Source organism: Mandrillus leucophaeus, unplaced genomic scaffold, assembly GCF_000951045.1.
Source record: "Mandrillus leucophaeus isolate KB7577 unplaced genomic scaffold, Mleu.le_1.0 Scaffold321, whole genome shotgun sequence".
Classification (NCBI taxonomy): Eukaryota; Metazoa; Chordata; class Mammalia; order Primates; family Cercopithecidae; genus Mandrillus; species Mandrillus leucophaeus.
This window is the reverse complement of record NW_012103377.1, coordinates 1,143,651-1,162,419: the sequence shown is the minus strand read 5'-3', so window position 1 is coordinate 1,162,419 and position 18,769 is coordinate 1,143,651. Positions and strand designations below refer to the sequence as shown.

The following is an 18,769-nucleotide window of genomic DNA, read 5'->3' as shown; positions in this document are numbered from 1 at the left end:
AAAAAAAAAAAAAGTAAAGAAAACCACTCTCAATATATTTTAAATAAGAGTGGTAAAGAATAGAAAATGGGCCGGATGCAGTGGCTCAGGCCTGTAATCCCAGCACTTTGGGAGGCCGACGCAGCCAGATCACCTGAGGTCAGGAGTTTGAGACAAGCCTGGCCAACATAGTGAAACCCTGTCTCTACTAAAAATACAAAAATTAGCCAGGCATGGTAGTGGGCTCCTGTAGCCCCAGCTACTCAGGAGGCTGAGGCAGGAGAATCGCTTGAACCCAGGAGGCAAAAGGCTGCAGTGAGCCGAGATCGTGTCACTGCATTCCTGCCTGGGCAACGAAGTGAGACTCTGCCTCAAAAAAAAAAAAAAGAATCACTATCTCCACACACACACACAAAGATTAGAAAATGGCATCTGTACACGTATGTTTATTGCAGCACTATTTACAATAGCAAAAACTTGGAAGCAACCCAAATGCCTATCAATGATAGACTGGATAAAGAAAATGTGGCACATATACACCATGAAATACTATGCAGCCATAAAAGAGAGTGAGTTCTTTGCAGGGACATGGATGAAGCTGGAAGCCATCATTCTCAGCAAACTGACACAGGAACAGAAAACCAAACACCACATGTTCTCACTCATAAGTGGGAGTTGAACAGTGATAACACATGGAAGGGAACATCACACACCGAGGCCTATCAGGGGGTGGAGGGCAAGAGGAGGGAGACCATTGGGACAATTACCTAATGCATGCAGGGCTTAAAACCTAGATGACAGGTTGATGGGTGCAGCAAACCAACATGGCACATGTATACCTATGTAACAAACCTGCACATTCTGCACATGTATCCCAGGACTTAAAGTAAAATAGAAAAAAACAATTACAGTATTAGTCATCATTAAAACAATCTCTACTTGAATGTTTTCTACATCTCCCAATTAAACATAGTGTCCAACATAAGCTTTTCTTTCTGTAGTGGTGGTGGTAAAGAATCAAGCTTTATGTAAACTTGATCAATAATAAGATTATCTCATTCTACAAAAAAAAAGAAAAAAAGAAAAAAAATGGCATTTGTTTTAAAAAAAAAAAAAAGGGGGGGGGAAGGGGACTTGTAGTATGATTCCACTGAGTTTTTTGAAAATGTCATACCAAGGGTATATTTGAATATGTCCAGAATGGAGTCTAAAAAGATGTTAGGGTCGGGTGCGGTGGCTCACGCCTGTAATCCCAGCACTTTGGGAGGCTGAGGTGGGCAGACCACGAGGTCAGGAGTTCGAGACCAGCATGACCAACACGGTGAAACCCTGTCTCTACTAAAAACACAAAAATTAGCTGGACATGGTGGCACGCGCCTGTAATCCCAGCTACTCAGGAGGCTGAGGCAAGAGAATCACTTGAACCCGGGAGGCGAAGGTTGCAATGAGCCAAGATCATGCCACTGCACTCCAGCCTGGACAACAGAGTGAGACTCCGTCTCAACAACAACAACAAAAAGATGTTAACAGTGGCTGTCTATAGGTGGTGATATTAAAGGTAATTCTTAATATTATCTGTATTTCCTAAAGTTTTTACAAAAAAACATTGATTTGTTTTGTAACATGCAAAGAACAAAAATGGCTTGCTCCTGAGAATATTCTAAAGAGCTTGCCACAAAGTTTGAAGATAATTCCAAACGAGGAAGAGTAAAAATGCTTTGATCAGTAATAGAATTTTTGGAATAAATATATTGACAGTATAATTAAATCCATCCTCTCAAAACAACTGTTTTGATGCATTCATTTGAATGTAAAATTTGGGAGCACTCATACTTAACAATAACAATAAAAGCCATAATCATTTTGATCTGTTTCACAGCAAAGGAGGTTATAAAGCCAGTAATTTATCCCCCTTTGTCACTCAGGCTGGAGTGCAGTGGTACAATCACAGCTCACCGTGGCCTTGAACTCCTGGGCTCACCTAATCCTTCTGCTTCAACCTCTCAAATACCTAGGACCATGGGTGCAGTGGAGCACACTCGGCTATTTTTTTCTTTTCTTTTTTTTTGGTAGAGATGGGGGTCTCACTACGTTTCCCAGGCTGGTCTCGAACTCCTGGCCTCAAGCAATCCTCCAGCCTTGGCCTCCCAAAGCGCTGGGATTACAGGTGTGAACCACCATGCCCAGTAAAGTTCAGACTTTAAACAATATAAACTCTTCCTGCTGTGGCAAATGTAGAACTATTTTATGAGAAATTTTTAATTCTTTAGTTCTGTACTACAGTAATTGGTATTTCCTAGTTCTTTCTCACCCACTATAAACAGACTACAATCTAAAGAGATAAGCAAAGAAAAAAATGAGACTGTTTTCGAGACTAATATTATCTTTTTCTCACAGAAAACCGAGTTTTATCTTATCTTTGGAGGGTAGAATTCACCACAAAATTAGGTCAGCAAAGCAAACAAAATGTCTCATCTGCAATTGTTTCATTTTCTAGTCTTTAAAAATAGCGATTAGATTTTATAAAATTCATGTAGAAAAATAATAAACTTGTGTGATAAACGGGAAGAAAACCTCAGGGCCAAAGAGTGAGATAATTGTTCATTTAGGCAGGTTTTGAGTCATCCAGTTGGGCTATACTGGTTTCAAAGACTTGGAACACAGATAATATGTAATTTATCAGGTTCAGAATTTATTTTGAACTTCCTCATCCAGACAGAAATTTACTGCTACCTAAGACTCCTACATATATATGCTTTTTTCTCTATTAGAATGGCATCCTGGGATCCACTCAATCTTTTCTGAATTAAGGGAACATAGGGAGGAAAAAATCATAAGGGAACATTTACTTCAAGTTTAGCTTTTCTAATGCATCTATGTTTTCAAGCAACTAATAAAATGTACATCATTTAATAGGAGAGCTATTCTGTCAAAGTAAAATCTAACTGGGCTGGGTATGCTGGCTCACACCTGTAATCCCAGCACTTTGGGAGGCCGAGGCAGGCAGATCCTTTGAGCCCAGGAGTTCAAGACCAGCCTGGGCAACAGGCTGAAGGTGAAACCCCTTCTTTACAAAAAATACAAAAAATTATCTGGGCATGGTGGCACGTGCCTATAGTCCCAGCTACCCAGGAGGTTGAGGTAGGATTGCTTGAGCCTGGGAGGTGGACGTTGCAGTGAGCTAAGATTGCACCACTGCACTCCAGCCTGGGCGACAGAGCATGACTCTGTCTCAAAAAAAAAAAAAAAAATCTATCTAGACACAGGTTTCTATCTAGACATACGACTCTCAAAACAAAACTCTATCTAGACACAGGTTTCATATCTCTTTTTTTGGGGGGGGGGATAGGGTCTCGTTCTGTCACTCAGGCTGGAATGCAGTGGCACGATCACAGCTCACTGCAGCCTCAACCTCCTGGGCTCAAGTGATCCTCCCATCTCAGCCTCTTGAGTAGCTGGGACTACAGGCAGGCGCCACCACACCCGGCTAATTTTTGCATTGTTTGTAGAGATGGGGTTTCACCAAGTTGCCCAGGCTGGCCTCGAACTCCTGGGCTCAAGGAATTCTCCTGCCTCAGCCTCCCAAAGTGCTGGGATTACAGGTGTGAGCCACCACGTCGGGCCTCGACCCAGGTTTCATATCTTAACAGCCCACCATGTGCACAGAGAACTCTGAACTCACTAATGAAAACTGCCTTCGACTTCATCTCAGTTACTCATGTGCGTGCTTCTTCTTTAAGGAAAACTGTAAGCCTTCTTCGAAAAAAAAAAAAAAATCACATACAAGACTCAATTTGGCTGATGACCATCTGACCTCATAATGAAAATCTGCAAAAATAAGGAACAAAAACAAGGAAAGTAAATGTTTGGACTATACCCAGCAACTTCAACAGGACTCCCAGATGGTGTGACTCCACAAACAGGCTCAGTTCTATCTGCCAAGTGAGGTAAACCATTAACAGACAATTTAGGAAACTTCTTGGAGCCCTCATAATCACTTTTTGCTTACTTACTCACTCACCAGTCTAACCCATGTCACATGAATCAGCACCTCTAATAGGAGAGGAGACTCATTTCAGCAAGCACAAAGAAAAACAGGCTAGTTCACAAGGACTGAAGTTTGTGGAATGGGGGAAGAGAAAAAAGAACCTTTATTAGTTAGTTTCATATATCCTATTTTAAAAGACTGTTCAGAAGAAGGAATAGACATATCTGAAAAAAAAACTACTGGGAATTCCTCCACACTAAGGCAATGAACATGCACTTGTGGATCTATCTCTAGCTACCACAGAGGGGGCTCCTCATCCTCATGGAACCAAACAAAGAAGTCCTTAAGCGGGAGCCAGTGTGGGCTTTGAATAAAACACTCTGCATTGCTTCAAACAGCCAGAAATAGGAAGACAAAGGGTAACTGTACTTAAAGTGCCTTTAAAACAATATTCACTCAAAATTCAACTATATTATCCATAATGCATAAAGCTGTATCAGGAAAATATAGCTCAACAATCAAAGTTATAGGCTTTCAGCATACTGAAAACTCTACAACCCTTGCCCTACATTCCTGCTTCTCCAAGTTTTAGTGAACACCGAAAATAAGTTTAAAAACCTACCACATTAAGAAATTAGCACTGATTAAATTTTCTAACAAAACTGGCACGAGGCCATACAAAAATTAGGAAAAACTCAGCAAAAGTGAAAAATAAATAACTTCCAAATTCTAAAATATATCTTCAGACTAGGATTTTTTTGCCCCTGAAAATATATAAAGTTTCATGCTATATGAACTAACTGTAAAATTCCACTTAAGCATTAGTGGGGAAAATCAACTGATACACTCTAAAAATTCCTTTATTTTAAAGATCTTTTAGTACTTTCTTGTCGTATTAAAAATAAGTCTAAACTTTTCGAAACAGATATCTTTGCTATTGAGATTTATTATATACCTAATAACTTGCATTTATATATCTAATTTTAAATGTACAATACAAACAAACATGAAAGTTCATTTCCTAGCCTCTAAGAAGTCCCAGTCTAGCCTAGAAAGGACATGGGTGTAGAACACATATACATGTAGATTATAAATTAAACCTTTATGTCATAAAAGTCTATAAACATCAACACGCCTCATGGGGTAATCAATTCATTTATCATAAATGTCTGGTACATTATCTACTTTTTTCCTCCACTGTGTCTCTAATCTCCCCATTCTTTTAATGTATCGTTTTACCTCTTCTTTCTCCTCTTCCACTGTTAGTTACAACTGTGAGGCTATCTGCATTTTAGAAGTAGATAGAAGAATGCTACAGTGTCCTGAGCAGAATTCATTTCCAAATGAGAAGTGAAATAACCCAAGTTAATTCACTTTTTAGAGTTGTTAAGTCCAGAGTGCTAACCTGTAAGCATAGATCACTTCGGTGGACAAATGTGATACAAGAGGAACAGAAAACACCTTACACTGATATAGTACTTTGTAGTTCACAGTTCTTTTCACGTATCATCTCATTTGAATCTCCCAACAACCCTGTGAGATACGGAGGGACATATCACTATCCCCACAGGATCATGATCAGAGGACGCTGAGAGATTAAGAAATCTCAACCGGCCAGGCGTGGTGGCTCATGCCTGTAATCCCAGCACTCTGGGAGGCCAAGGAGGGCAGATCACTTAAGGTCAGGAGTTCGAGACCAGTCTGGCCAACATGGTGAAACCCCATCTCTAATAAAAATACAAAAACTAGCCAGGCGTGGTGGTGCATGCCTGTAGTCCCAGCTACCTGGGAGGCTGAGGCAGGAGAACAGCTTGAACCCAGGAGTCGGAGGGTGCGGTGAGCCAAGACTGCGCCACTGCACTCCAGCCTGGGTGACAGGGCAAGACTCTGGTGCAAAAAAAAAAAAAAAAAAGAAATCTCAACAAGGGCGCTCAGCCAGAAACACAACTAGATCCTGAGGCTGAAAAGATCGCATCCAGAGCTACAGAGCAGTTTTTTCTTTGTCTCTGTGATCTACTGTTTAACTTCTTTGAAAGGTAAGAAAGGAAAAAGAAACAACCAATTAATTCTGTACATAAAAAATGTATTTGTGTGAGTAAAAATGTAGTTACTATAATTCCTCAAATTCCCTTGAAGATGCTTAAACTGTTAGGGAAAAAAAACCTTTATTATCTTTCCAAATATGTGGCTTTTAAAATAATGTTCAAGTATAAAAGTTACATTACTCTTCCAATTTACAGATGATTTTCCTTTTCCATTTAGCATTGTAATTCTCCCTCAGTTTGTACTAGTAACATACTAGTAACATGGTAAGAAAATTAATTTCAGGAAGACAGGCAATGTAAGTATTACACTAAGCCACAAAGAATGTGTGAGGTAATAACGCCTTATAGCCATGGACATGTTCACTCAGGCTCCTCAGTGTGGTGAGCTCTGAGTACAGGTCACATTACTTGTCCTTGAGGAAGAAAGTGACACAGACCAGTTTTCACTAGGCCACCTTCTTGCCCTGGAGGCTTCAGTTAGCAGCTGACGATTTCCCAATTTCCAGTCCACGTCTGAGGCAGGAAAAGTCCATACCCTTGGGTTCTACGTCAACTGATTTCCCCCTCCCAATGCCCAGATATTTCAACAAGCCCAACCCGCTCAAAACCAAACCGTCACCTCCCCTTCAAACCAAACTCAACCTTCTTCCACTTTCACACCTCAATGAATAGTTCCTACAGTCAAAAGTCAAAAGCCTGGGCAGAATCCTCAATTTATCCTTCTCCCTCATCTGCCACATCCAACTGACTACCAGTTTTGAAATAAAAAATACTTTTGGAGAGCCCCAAGACTGTGCACTACCGTAACACTATCTTAGCAGCCTCTTACAAGATGCCAACTAAAAGTAACAGCTCACATTTCCTGAGCCCTTACTTTGAGTCAAGCATTGTTCTAAGCTTTGGGTAGGAATGAATTTAATCCACGCAATAATTTGAGGTTGGTAAGCATCTCATCCTTGTTTTACAAATGAGGAAGCAGCTACAGAAAACTTTAGTATCTCTCACAAGGAACACAATGAAGCCCAAGGTCTTAACATTGTTCTGAACTCTCTCACACTTCTGTGTCCTTGCATGCGCTTTTCTTCTCTGTTTGGAAGGCCCTTTCAACCTTGTCTGCCTAGCTCCAAAGGTCAGCATAGGCATGTTCTCTATAAAGCCTTCTGATGCCCCCTGCTGTTGCTCTTCCCTTTCTCTAAGCCAGTAGTTCTCAAGGCTGGCTGCTTGCTCCAAAAACTAGATGCCTAATCCTACCCCTAGAGATTTCTGATGTCATTGGTATAGGTTCTAGACTGGGCATTGGGACTTTTAAAAGCTCCCCAGGTGGCTCTAACATGCCAAGGTCAAGGCTGAAACCCACTGCATCGTAATGGACCTTTAATGTCTGTGCTGGTAACTACATTGTAAGCTTCTGAAATGAAAGTTTCATAATCACCTTGGGGGGCTTTTTCAAAACTAGTGGTTCCTGGACTCCACCTAAAAAGTCAGTCAGAACCATGGGCAGGGGCTTCGAAACTGTCTCATTGAATAATTCTGATGTGTGGCCAGATTTGGGACCTCTCTCCTAGATAAGAACTGGGTCTTTTCACTTGTACCCACCAGAGTCCAGCATGATGCCCAGCCCATAGTTGGACTAGGATAAAATCTGTATAATGAAGGAAATCTAATAACGTGAATCTGGGTATATGTATCCAATATTCAAACTTCCTGCAGCAGCACAAGGATAAGCTGCTTCCTACAATGGAATGCGAATACTGGGCAGCTTTTCAAATGTGTTTTTTAATCCACCAATGCCCCCTAGTGACCTGAAGATGAATAACTATATCAAAACATTGCAGTATATATTTTAAGTACAGTGTGTACTTAATATGCACATAACTAGTCAGACACATTGTACTTGTACCACCATTGTACTTTTACTACCAACACCTATACTATTAACTCCTTTGCCCTCCAGTTATAGTTGACCCAAGCTGTTAACTCCCAAATCCCGATCAATCCTACCGTTTACTCCACCCCCAGTCTGCACAAACATGCAGGAGGAGCGCTCTCAGTAGAGCCCTCAAAGGGTCTGGCCTATCTTTTTGTTCCTTGGTCAGTGCCAGTCCCAAATCCCACCACGTTCATAAAACCATCCATCTTGAAAACACAAGAACCATTCATCTACTGATTTGCCTCCATTCTTGCTATTCAAAGGGGACCAACGAAAACTACAGAACCCGGAGCTAGTCAAAAAATGGAGAATCTGGCCTGGTGCGGTGGCTCACGTCTGTAATCCCAGCATGGTGGGAGGCCGAGGCAGGCAGATCACAAGGTCAGCAGTTTGAGACCAGCCTGGCCAGCATGGTGAAACCTCGTCTCTACTAAAAATACAAAAAATTAGCCAGACATGATGGCGTGTGCCTGTCAATCCCAGCTACTCAGGAGGTTGAGGCAGGAGAATTGCTTGAACCGGGAGGCAGAGGTTGCAGTGAGCAGAAACTGCACCACTGCACTTCCGCCTGGGTGATAGAGCGAGATTCCATCTCGGAAAAAAAAAAAAATGGAGAATCTGAGGCCATATCCCAGACCTACTGAATTGGAATCCATTTTAACAAGAGTCACATGCCCGTTAAAGTTTGACAAGCACTGGTTCTCAACTACTAGACCTAACATCACCATTTTATGACAAATATTTTGTGACACTCTTTTGGTATCCTGAAATAAAATTCATCACTAAGTTACATGCATAAGTCCAAAATGTAAATCAGTATAGTATGATGGTAGCATAAAGGTGAATAAAAAGGAAAGATTTATGTGAATTATATTTCAGTATGTAAATGTTCAACACAACTAAAGACATAAAGAACAACCCCATTTTCAGCTATAATTTTTGTAAAGTTTAAAAAAAAAAAAAAAGAGGGCTGGGCACAGTGGCTCACGCCTGTAATCCCAGCACTTTGGGAGGCTGAGGCGGGCGGATCATGAGGTCAGGAGATCGAGACCATCCTGGCTAACACGGTGAAACCCCATCTCTACTAAAAATACAAAAAATTAGCCGGGCGTGGTGGCGGACGCCTATAGTCCCAGCTACTCGGGAAGCTGAGGCAGGAGAATGGCGTGAACCCGGGATGTGGAGGTTGCAGTGAGCCAAGATCGCACCACTGCACTCCAGCCTAGGCAACAGAGCGAGACTCCGTCTCAAAAAAAAAAAAAGAACAATCCCACAAGTTTCCAAAATGTACCATTCTGTATAGTCGGACCATTCTATAGAGAACCACTGGTCTACAATCCCTCGCACCTTTCTTTTCCTTCCATCTGTCGGGTGGGAATCTCTCTTCCTTGCAAAGCTGAGGTATTCTCTCTAGAATCTTGACTGAACATATCCTTCTAGTTACCAAATTCTCTCTCCTTTCCTTGACAGTCAAGCTTATCAACCACCATAGTGTCCATTTACTCCGTCCTCAGTCACCAACCCAGGTTAATCTACCCTTCACTTCAATCAATAAACCTAAAGTTTAAGGATCATGAAAGCTTTCCAAAGTGCCCAGACGAACACACCTCATGATATCTAACTCATATCTCATCTAGCTTCTATCTCCGTCATGGACATTGTTGGTTGCATATCCAATCTCTATTCTCCCTCTTCCTTCCTAAAAGAACTCCATTGTGTTCATGAATGCATTCCTCTCCCCTGTGATTAAGTGATACCACCCTGGGTTGATCCTGTTTAGTCTAAGCCAATAAGATCATGTCATTCCTCTGACAACTGTTATAGGGTCAGACAACTGACCTAAGTTGGTCCAATCAGACTGAAGGACCAATTGTGGGAGTTTTTTCTCTCTCCTCCTCTTGCTCTAGAGAATGAGAAAGTGTGTATGCTACTGATAGTCATTTTGCAACCCTAAAGGAAACCAACCTGACTGTGGAAAGCCAAGAAGAGATGGGTCCTTGATGACACTGTTGACCAACCGAATCAGAGCCTGGAATCCATTCTTCCTCTGGACTTTGTGAGAGAATTTTCCTTACTATTTAAGCAATTGGGTTTTCCCAGCTGAAAGTATCCTAATATAGCCATTTCTCCTTGAAACTTTTCTCTCTCGATTTTCTAAACATCACTCTTTTCTGCTCCTACTGCTACTTCTCAAGTCTGGCCTCCCCCTTTCCTCTGCCTACTCCTTATATTTTGGTGTCCTCCAAGGTTTGTTGTGATCTTTCTACTTTTCTACCCAAAGTGCACGTTCACCTGAAATAATCTCAGTTCAGTCAGGCGCGGTGGGTCACACCTGTAATCCCAACACTTTGGGAGGCTGAGGCGGGCGAATCACGAGATCAGGAGTTTGGCGATCGAGACCAGCCTGGCCAACATGGTGAAACCCCATCTTTACTAAAAATGCAAAAAAATTAGCTGCGTGTGGTGGCAGGCGCCTGTAATCCTAGCTACTGGGGAGGCTGAGACAGGAGAATCACTTGAACCCGGGAGGCGGAGGTTGCAGTGAGCCGAGATCGCACCACTGCACTCCAGCCCGGGCAACAGGGCCAGACTCTGTCTGAAAAAAATAATGGTAACAATAATAATCATCTCAGCTCACTGTATCTTTCCCTTGACACATCAAAACTGAGTTTCCAGCACTTCCCCCAATGGAATACCACTGATGTTCCCCCGCTCATTTACCTGAAGAACTCCTACCTGTCTCAAAACTAAATTTAAGTGTCCCGTCTGTGAAGCCTTCTCTGAAGTCCCCAGGGGTTCTTTACCTTTTGTTGTGCCATGGACCTCTTTGGCCATCGGTGAGACCTATAGACCCCTTCTCAAAATGATGCCTCTAATTGCATACAAAAAAGTGCCAACTATATTGAAATAATCTTATTTTTTAAACATAAATATCTGATATAAACAGTATGTGCTTCTTTACTAGCCCACTAAACAAAAAGATCTAGCAGTGAGTCTTATTAACTACCATAGTTCTGAAGTAGTAATGAGCATAAATGATATTTTGAGATCTGCAACAACTGTAATGTGATATGAAAATGTCTGTGACTTGTGCTGATACTGTAACTTCCACTGGTAACAGGTACTGCGAATACTACTGTGGTTTGTTAAGGTAGGAGCTTGTAAAATGAATGGCCCCAGTGAAGTGCACCAACTCATGTCTATGACCTTGTGTAGTTCCCCACTGTATCAACTCTGGACTTGGCTGCGTGACCTGTTTTGACATCAGCAAACATGATGCTGTGTTTGTGCCTTGGGACTTGCCCTCTTGGAAGTCAGTAACCAAGTGAGGAAGTCCAAGCTAGGCACACGGAGGGGCACCAAGCCCCCAGACATGCGAGTGAGGCCAACTTTCAGTCAAGCCACCAGCAGAACTACCCAGCCAACCCATAGATTTTGAGAAACAATTCTTGTTTTAAGGCACTGGTTTGCAGTGATTTGTTACCCAACAATAGATTATTGAAACATTACCCATAACTAAAGGAAGTGCTCAATTCCAATTGGAGATTGCTAAAATAGTTATATTTTTTCCCCCATCAGAGTTCAGGGACCCCCTGAAATTTATGTGCAGGTCCTTTGAGGAGCTGAGGGCCCCAGGTTAGGAACCCCTGGTTAAGCCAAGTGGATCCTGCTCTCCTTTTCACTACCTTACTACAGTGTTGGTACACATATAGTTAAATTGGCCACAGCATATCTTTCCTTGTTGTAACCCTGAAATGGAGCTGAGCTCCTAGCACATAACAGGTGTTTAATACACAAATTTATCAAATGAATGTTGATTATAGGATCTGTCTTCCTGACTAAACTGTGAGCCGCCTGAAAACAGAGTAAGAGCAAATACTAGGCCTTTTCCAAGTGCTTTACACATACCAACTTACTTACTCCTTATAACAACCCTATGAGGTAGATGTTATTACACCAATTTCACCAAAAAAGAAGATAGGCACAGAGAAGGTAAGTGACTTGCCCAAGGTCACACAGCTAGAAAGTGGCAATGCCAGGACTAGAAGGCAGAATGCATGTTCTGATTTTACAGCCTTTATTAACGTACCCAAAGCACATTGCAGAGCTCAACAAAACTTTTAAATGAATACTACAATTCTGAGATTTCATTAGCACTATTTTATGGGTACTATGTTTCTTGAAGACTCAATTTTGTAGATTAATTTCTGGTAGCCTGTGATTTTTTATGACAAAATACATATAATTTACTTTTTAAAAAGTAGAATAATGGCTTTATACTACAGTGCAGATTTTCGAAATTAAGTCTTCATTGTAAAAGTCTATTTTTTTCCCAAAGGACACGAGTTCACAAAACGCAGGGAAGGGGGTCCACTGGTCCGTATTAAATAATGTTCCCTGGGGAGTGGAGCAAAGCTCCAGCTTTCGTCGTCACCCAGCCATCCCACCCCAGCCTCCCCCATACCCTGCACAGCTTCTCCTAAAATGACCCTCCCCCATCCACACATCAGGTTCTGAAACCTGACCCTGCCAGGCAACTAAAGCCGCGAACCCCGCAGTGCCCTGAGCTGGCCTCCCCCTACCCACGATCCCAAGAGGGCACCAGCCGAAGGGATGGGTACTTTGGGGGAAGGCACTTTACATTTTCAAAGTGTTTAATTCACGAAAGCACAACCCAAAGGGCCGCCCCCACCCACCCGGGGGTTTCTCGCCTCCGCCCGGCAGCCGCTCATCCACAGTAGACCAGTGAATGAACCGCGGGGCCGGGACGCAGCCGGCCCAGTGGCGGGAAAAGCCTCGGGCCTGGCCTGCGGAGAGGCCCCAAGAGAGCGCGGGGAGGGCTCGGGCAGCCGGGAGGGGGCGGTGACAGCTGTGACCCGGCTCCACGCTCTCACCTTGAACATGTCGCTAGCAGCGGTGGCTCCGGCAGGGTCACCCCGGCCTCGGCCACGCCCACTACAGAGAGGTGACTACGGAGGCCCGGTAGGGCCTTGATTTCTCCAACCGCAAGCGGGCCGCGGTGCGGGTAACGGCCGTACTGCAAACTCGGTGCGGCGAAGGCTTAGTTCAATCACCCCGTTCTAGAAGCCGCGTCGCTGAGCTGCAGCGCGTCGCGCCCGGGCGGCGGATGAACGCAAACCCCGCCCTCCAAGAGGCTCCGCCCCTGCGCCGGCGGTTGCTAGGCGGCAAGAAAGCGCCGGTTCTGTGTGGGTGGTACGCGGAGGCGCGAGGAGGGAGGTGCCTGGCGTCGCGCGGCGCTGGGAAACTGTCTTTGCCGCGGCGACCGGGCGCCCAGCGGCGTGGACTGGGATTTCTGTGAGCAGAGGCTGCCGGGAGGGGGCGCTTGGAGGGTCTCGGGCGACTTCGAAAGCCTCGCAGCCGGAAGCCGCCGGTTGGCGGCCTGGATTTATCTTACGAAAGGTTTTAACCGTGGACTGGAGGTTTCTCAGGTTTTAAATTTAAACTAATATGCTGTGTCCTTTAATCGGAAAAGGCTCTGACCTTATTTTTTCCCTTTAAGAAACAAGCGGTAAGCCTCCTCTCTGGGAATCAAATGTTTGTCCCTTAATACTTGTAGAAGTAAATGATAATGGCAATAATTATCTTATTAACAAGAGTAACAAGCACTGATACAGCACTTTGATATGCGCAGTCATGATCTAAGTTCTTTATTCACATTTATCTAATCTTTCCAACGACGGAAGTAGGTGGGCATGATTATTATTCCCAATACATACATGAAGAAACTGAGGCACATAGAAGTCATTTGTAGGAGACCACACAGAAAGTGGGAAGCTAGGATCCAAACCCATTAGTCTGCCTTTGAAACCTGTGTTCTAGCCAAAACAATTGTTTCACTGTCTCATAATGAGGATGTATTTCCTATTTCATTCTGTATTTCTGCCCTAATCCTATAAAAAGTGTAAGCCCTATCCAGGCGGGCATCTGGAAAAATTTGGAATTTGTGCAGTGACGTGCCACTGCCCTCCAGCCAAAGACCACTAGGGGCACACCTGTAGTTGAAGAAAATGGGTTTCTCATTGCTCCAAGGAGAACGCACATGTAGGAACACAGTGGCATATTTCAGTAAAAGAGTTAGATGTATTATAGGATTTGGGCTTTGGTTCGGTGATTTTGGGGTACGTTCAAGGAAGCAGGAGCTTTGCTCTGGATCGGGTGTTGTTAGGAAGCAGTGGTAACACCAAGGCCCAGCTGTGACTGCCAGCCAACTCCCAGATGTTAAGGGCTGCTTTTCTCTTTCTTAAGAGGATTGTATATTCCAAGGCATCCCCAAGGAGAAATATTGAATAGACTCAGAAGGCTCTCTGCATCAGCAGTGTAACATCACACATACGTAAAAGTGTGAAACATATTGATAAATTAGGGCAGAAGGTCTTAATTCATGGGGTGTGCGAACTTGTATGGGGGAAAAAATGACAACTTCATTTTCACTAACCTCTAACTGAACTTTGTTTCTTTCAATTATAGTGTAGACAACAAGCCACAGTAGTATTAGCATTGATGACTTTGTCATCAATGGAAAGCACAGATATTTTCATGTTACATTGCAGTCATGTCAGAGATCTTGAAATATTTACGTTCATTACTGCTTCAAAAATACAGTAGTCATTAGAGCTCATTTAATGCATTAAGACACATTTACTATAATTTTGTTTTAAAAAATATTTTAATGATTTCAGTATAATTGGAACACTTTGTAATCCTATGTATGTTATGCGTTTTTTTTTGTTTTTTGTTTTTTTGAGACGGAGTCTCACTCTGTCGCCCAGGCTGGAGTGCAGTGGCACGATCTCCACTCACTGCAAGCTCCGCCTCCCGGGTTCACAGCATTCTCCTGCCTCAGCCTCCCATGTAGCTGAGACTACAGGCGCCCGCCACCCCGCCCAGCTAGTTTTTGTATTTTTAGTAGAGTAGAGACGGGGGTTTCACCGTGTTAGCCAGGGTGGTCTCGATCTCCTGACCTCGTGATCTGCCCGTCTCGGCCTCCCAAAGTGCTGGGATTACAGGAGTGAGCCACCGCGCCCATGTTATGCGTTTTAAAGAGATCTGTCCCTAGGGGGTCCATGGCACCAAAAGAAATGATAACGAGCCCTTGGTTTAGTAACAAAGACCAAGCAGTGACTAAGAATTTGGGAGCTGCATCCAAATTGGAGTATTACTGCATCCAGATTGGATGCTTTAAAGAATAGAAAGTTGGAGGTGGAATCAGAAATTTAGTGTATACCCTCTCATTTTACCAAGGAGGGAACTGAACCACTGAGAGGTTAAGTGACTTGCTCAAAGTCTCACTGCTATTTGATGATAAAACTAGGACAAAACGTTTTTAGACAAACATGTAAAAACTCTCCGCTGTGCTAGGCACTGAGGACTCCATAGTCAACAAGATGCCTCCTGCCCTCAATGAGCTTGTTGGTAGACAGCTGGGGAGTGATGAGATTGAATTATTGAGTTAAAAAGTTAACTCCGGGTGTAGCGTGGAAGATGAATAAGAGGACAAAAAGACTGGAGACAGACCAGTTATAAGGCTGTGGATAGATTTATTTGTCTTTTCCATATACCATATAATATTTTTAGTACACAATGTAAACTGTAAGCAACTTTAAGAGATCCACAATGCCTTCTTTTTTAAAGGATTCAGAATTAGTACAACAATCATAAGGCACTTGAGTCTTGTCCAAACAGTGTAATAGTATAAATTATGACCTCAAAGGCTTAATTTATGTACTTTCAGATTACTTCATTGGAGGGAAAATGAACCGTTCCTCAGATGTACCAGGTAAAGGTATTCTGAAATCAGGTACAAAATCCTTAGGAAAAGTTCGCAGAGTACGTTTCGCAAATGCACCAAATTCAAGATCATTACTATCGTAAGTACCCGTATTTTGCCTTGTTTTATTTTCCACAACTGTACAGTTTCCAAACAGTACTTATCCAGATAATTTCAAATGCTTCTTGTTTTGTAAATCAGAGATTTTGTGTTTTAAAATTACTTTCAAATTGAATAATTATAATTGCATTTTCTAATTTACAAAGCATATTAACACACATCTACTCGATCCTGATACAACCTTGTGAAACAATTTTTATATTTTATAAAAGAAGTAGTAGCAACCGGGAGAAGGTAAGTGGCTTGAAGAAAGTTAACAGCTAATAAATGGCATCAGATAGGATTCAAAGGTTTGTCTCCATACTTCAGGCTTTTTCCTTTTTTTTGAGATGGAGTCTCGCTGTGTCGCCCAGGCTGGAGTGCAGTGGTGCGATCTCGGCTCGCTGCAACCTCCATCTGTCGGATTCAAGCAATTCTCCTGCCTCAGCCTCCCGAGTAGCTGAGATTACAGGCGTGCACCACCATGCATGTCAATTTTTATATTTTTAGTAGAGACGGGGTTTCACCATGTTGGCCAGGCTGGTCTCGATCTCCTGGCCTCAGGTGATCCCTCCCGCCTCGGCCTCCCAAAGTGCTGAGATTACAGACGTGAGCCACTGCACCTGGCCTAGCCTTTTCTTCTTTATATCTTGTAGCTTGCATTTTGCCAGCCAATGGGTAGCATTATGCAGGAGTACCTGTCTTTGTACATAGCACTGCAAGGGGTAATGACGGAGTGAGAAGGTATGAAGGAGGAGACCCCTACAACCTGCCAGTGCTGGGATATGACCAAAAGTAGAATAATTCTGACTTGACCTGGATGAGCCTGGTTCAAGCAAAGATCAGAGAAGGAAGTTTCTTTTTCTAGGGCGTAGTCGTCCATCCCCAGAAGAGAACTGGGCCTCCTGTAACTTTGACTATTCCCCATTCCATTTTCATAGCACTTGAACTAGTTGTACGTTTCATTTCAGGTCGTGAATGTTTTTGGGAAGTGAGCTTGTCTCCTCACACTTTTTATTTATAATATATATGCCTCTTAATGATACATTTATATTTTATATGTCTTTTGATGATAAAGTTTTAGTCAGGACTTTTTTTTTTTAAATCTCAGGGGAAATCTCCTCAAGTATTTCATATCCTCATTCTGAGTAGGTTCTGCAAATGACCACTTCCAATTACCACATCCAAATGTTCCTCATTAGGTCAGTCTTAGAGTGGAGGATGGGGAGGTACAGGAGGAGGAAGCATAAATTGATAGTTCTCTAAGGTTTTAGGAAAATGAAAACTACTTTATAAATATTAACCTCTTTTTTTCTCTCAGAATGCTTAAAGACATTTCAGCTCAAATAATACAGAGGGCTTGGTTATCTCATACAAACAAAATGATATTTCGACTCCTGAAACACGCAATTTGTGCAGCGGTAAGTAGTTTGCTTTTTTTTTTCTCTGATGGATTTAATTATCAAGCCAAAAGATCTATTAATTAAAGATCAAATAGATAACCTTCTTTATCTCTTTTTTTTTTTTTTTTTTTTTTTTTGTGGATTTTAATTTAAAACCCAAAAAATTTTTAATTAAAGATCAAATAGATAACCTTCTTTATCTCTTTTTTTTTTTTTTTTTTTTTTTTTGAGACGGAGTCTCGCTCTTTCACCCAGGCTGGAGTGCAGTGGCACAATCTTGGCTCACTGCAACCTCTGCCTCCCGGGTTCAAGTGATTCTCCTGCCTCAGCCTCCTGAGTAGCTGGGATTACCGGCACCTGCCACCACACCCGGCTAATTTTTTGTATTTTTAGTAGAGACGGGATATCACCATGTTAGCCACGATGATCTCGCTCTCCTGACCTTGTGATCTTCCCGCCTCAGCCTCCCAAAATGCTGGGATTACAGGCTTGAGCCACCACACCCGGCCCTTTTTTTATCTCCTATTTGGATCTAGTAATATTGCATGGAGTTCTGGAATTGTTTTTTCTGTTATCCCTAAATGAATATTTCTGGATTTTTTGAAATGTGGATGACTATTATTTTTTCTGAAATTAATATACTGCTTGTTTTGTTTTGTTTTTAAATTTGATTCCTTATTTGAAAATGTGAAACAGTTCTCTTCCAACAATAAAAAACTCCGAATCTGTAAGGTGCAGTGTCTCACACCTGTAATCCCAGCACTTTGGGAGGCCAAGGCAGGGAGGGCCAGGAGTTCAAGACCAGTCTGGCCAACATTGAGAAATGCTTTCTCTTCTAAAATACAAAAAGATAGCCAGGCGTGGTGGCATGCACCTGTAGTCACAGCTACTTGGGAGGCTGAGGCAGGAGAATTGCTTGAACCCAGGAGGCACAGGTTATGGTGAGCTGAGATCATGCCACTACACTCCAGCCTGGGCGGCAGAGTGAGACTCTGTCCCCCCTCAAAAAGCTCTGAATTAAAAGTTCCCTTACCTTTCATCCAGCAATTTTACCTCTTAGAATCTATTCTACAATACATATACAATTGGATTGCACCATTGTTTGTAACAGCAAAGGAAGTAAACTGTATAATATCTAGTGATAGGATGCTGGTTAAATAAATGTTGCTGCTTTTATAGTGTTAAACTTTGCAGCTTTAACATGATTATGCAATAGAAAGAAAAAGGAAGATAGCTCATCAGTTAAAAAAGCAAGCACCAGACAGTATGAAGAATATGATCCTACTTGAATGAAAAACAAAACCAAAAAAAAAAAATGCATATCCCCCCTCCTCCAGAAAGCAACTCTGACAACCTTAGCAGAGCCTTCCTTGGTATAGTACCAAATATTCTAATAAAACAACCTATAAATCCAGTAGTCTATTACTAGTGATACTCTTTTTTTTTTTTCTTGAGATGAAGTCTCACTCTGTCACCCAGGCTGGAGTGCAGTGGCATGATCTTGGCTCACTGCAACCTTCACCGCCCAGGTTCAAA

The 18,769-nt window shown here is 42.5% G+C and overlaps 2 protein-coding genes across 3 annotated transcripts in view; one reads left to right on the top strand and one right to left on the bottom strand.

The window, feature by feature from the left end:
* APOO (apolipoprotein O) overlaps window positions 1-13,084 on the bottom strand; it is a 96,463-nt gene extending 83,379 nt beyond the window's left edge. For both annotated transcript variants that reach the window (XM_011988005.1, XM_011988004.1), the window contains exon 1: window positions 12,838-13,084. In XM_011988005.1, the coding sequence (XP_011843395.1) occupies window positions 12,838-12,846 (9 nt within the window). In that variant the 5' untranslated portion in view covers window positions 12,847-13,084. The remainder of the gene's footprint in view (window positions 1-12,837) is intronic.
* The window catches only part of LOC105545214 (chromosome unknown open reading frame, human CXorf58), a 27,975-nt gene continuing 22,150 nt past the window's right edge, over window positions 12,945-18,769 (top strand). The window contains exons 1-3 of the mRNA XM_011988037.1: window positions 12,945-13,472; window positions 15,696-15,831; window positions 17,152-17,251. Coding sequence (XP_011843427.1) covers window positions 15,716-15,831; window positions 17,152-17,251 — 216 coding nt within the window. The 5' untranslated portion in view covers window positions 12,945-13,472; window positions 15,696-15,715. The remainder of the gene's footprint in view (window positions 13,473-15,695; window positions 15,832-17,151; window positions 17,252-18,769) is intronic.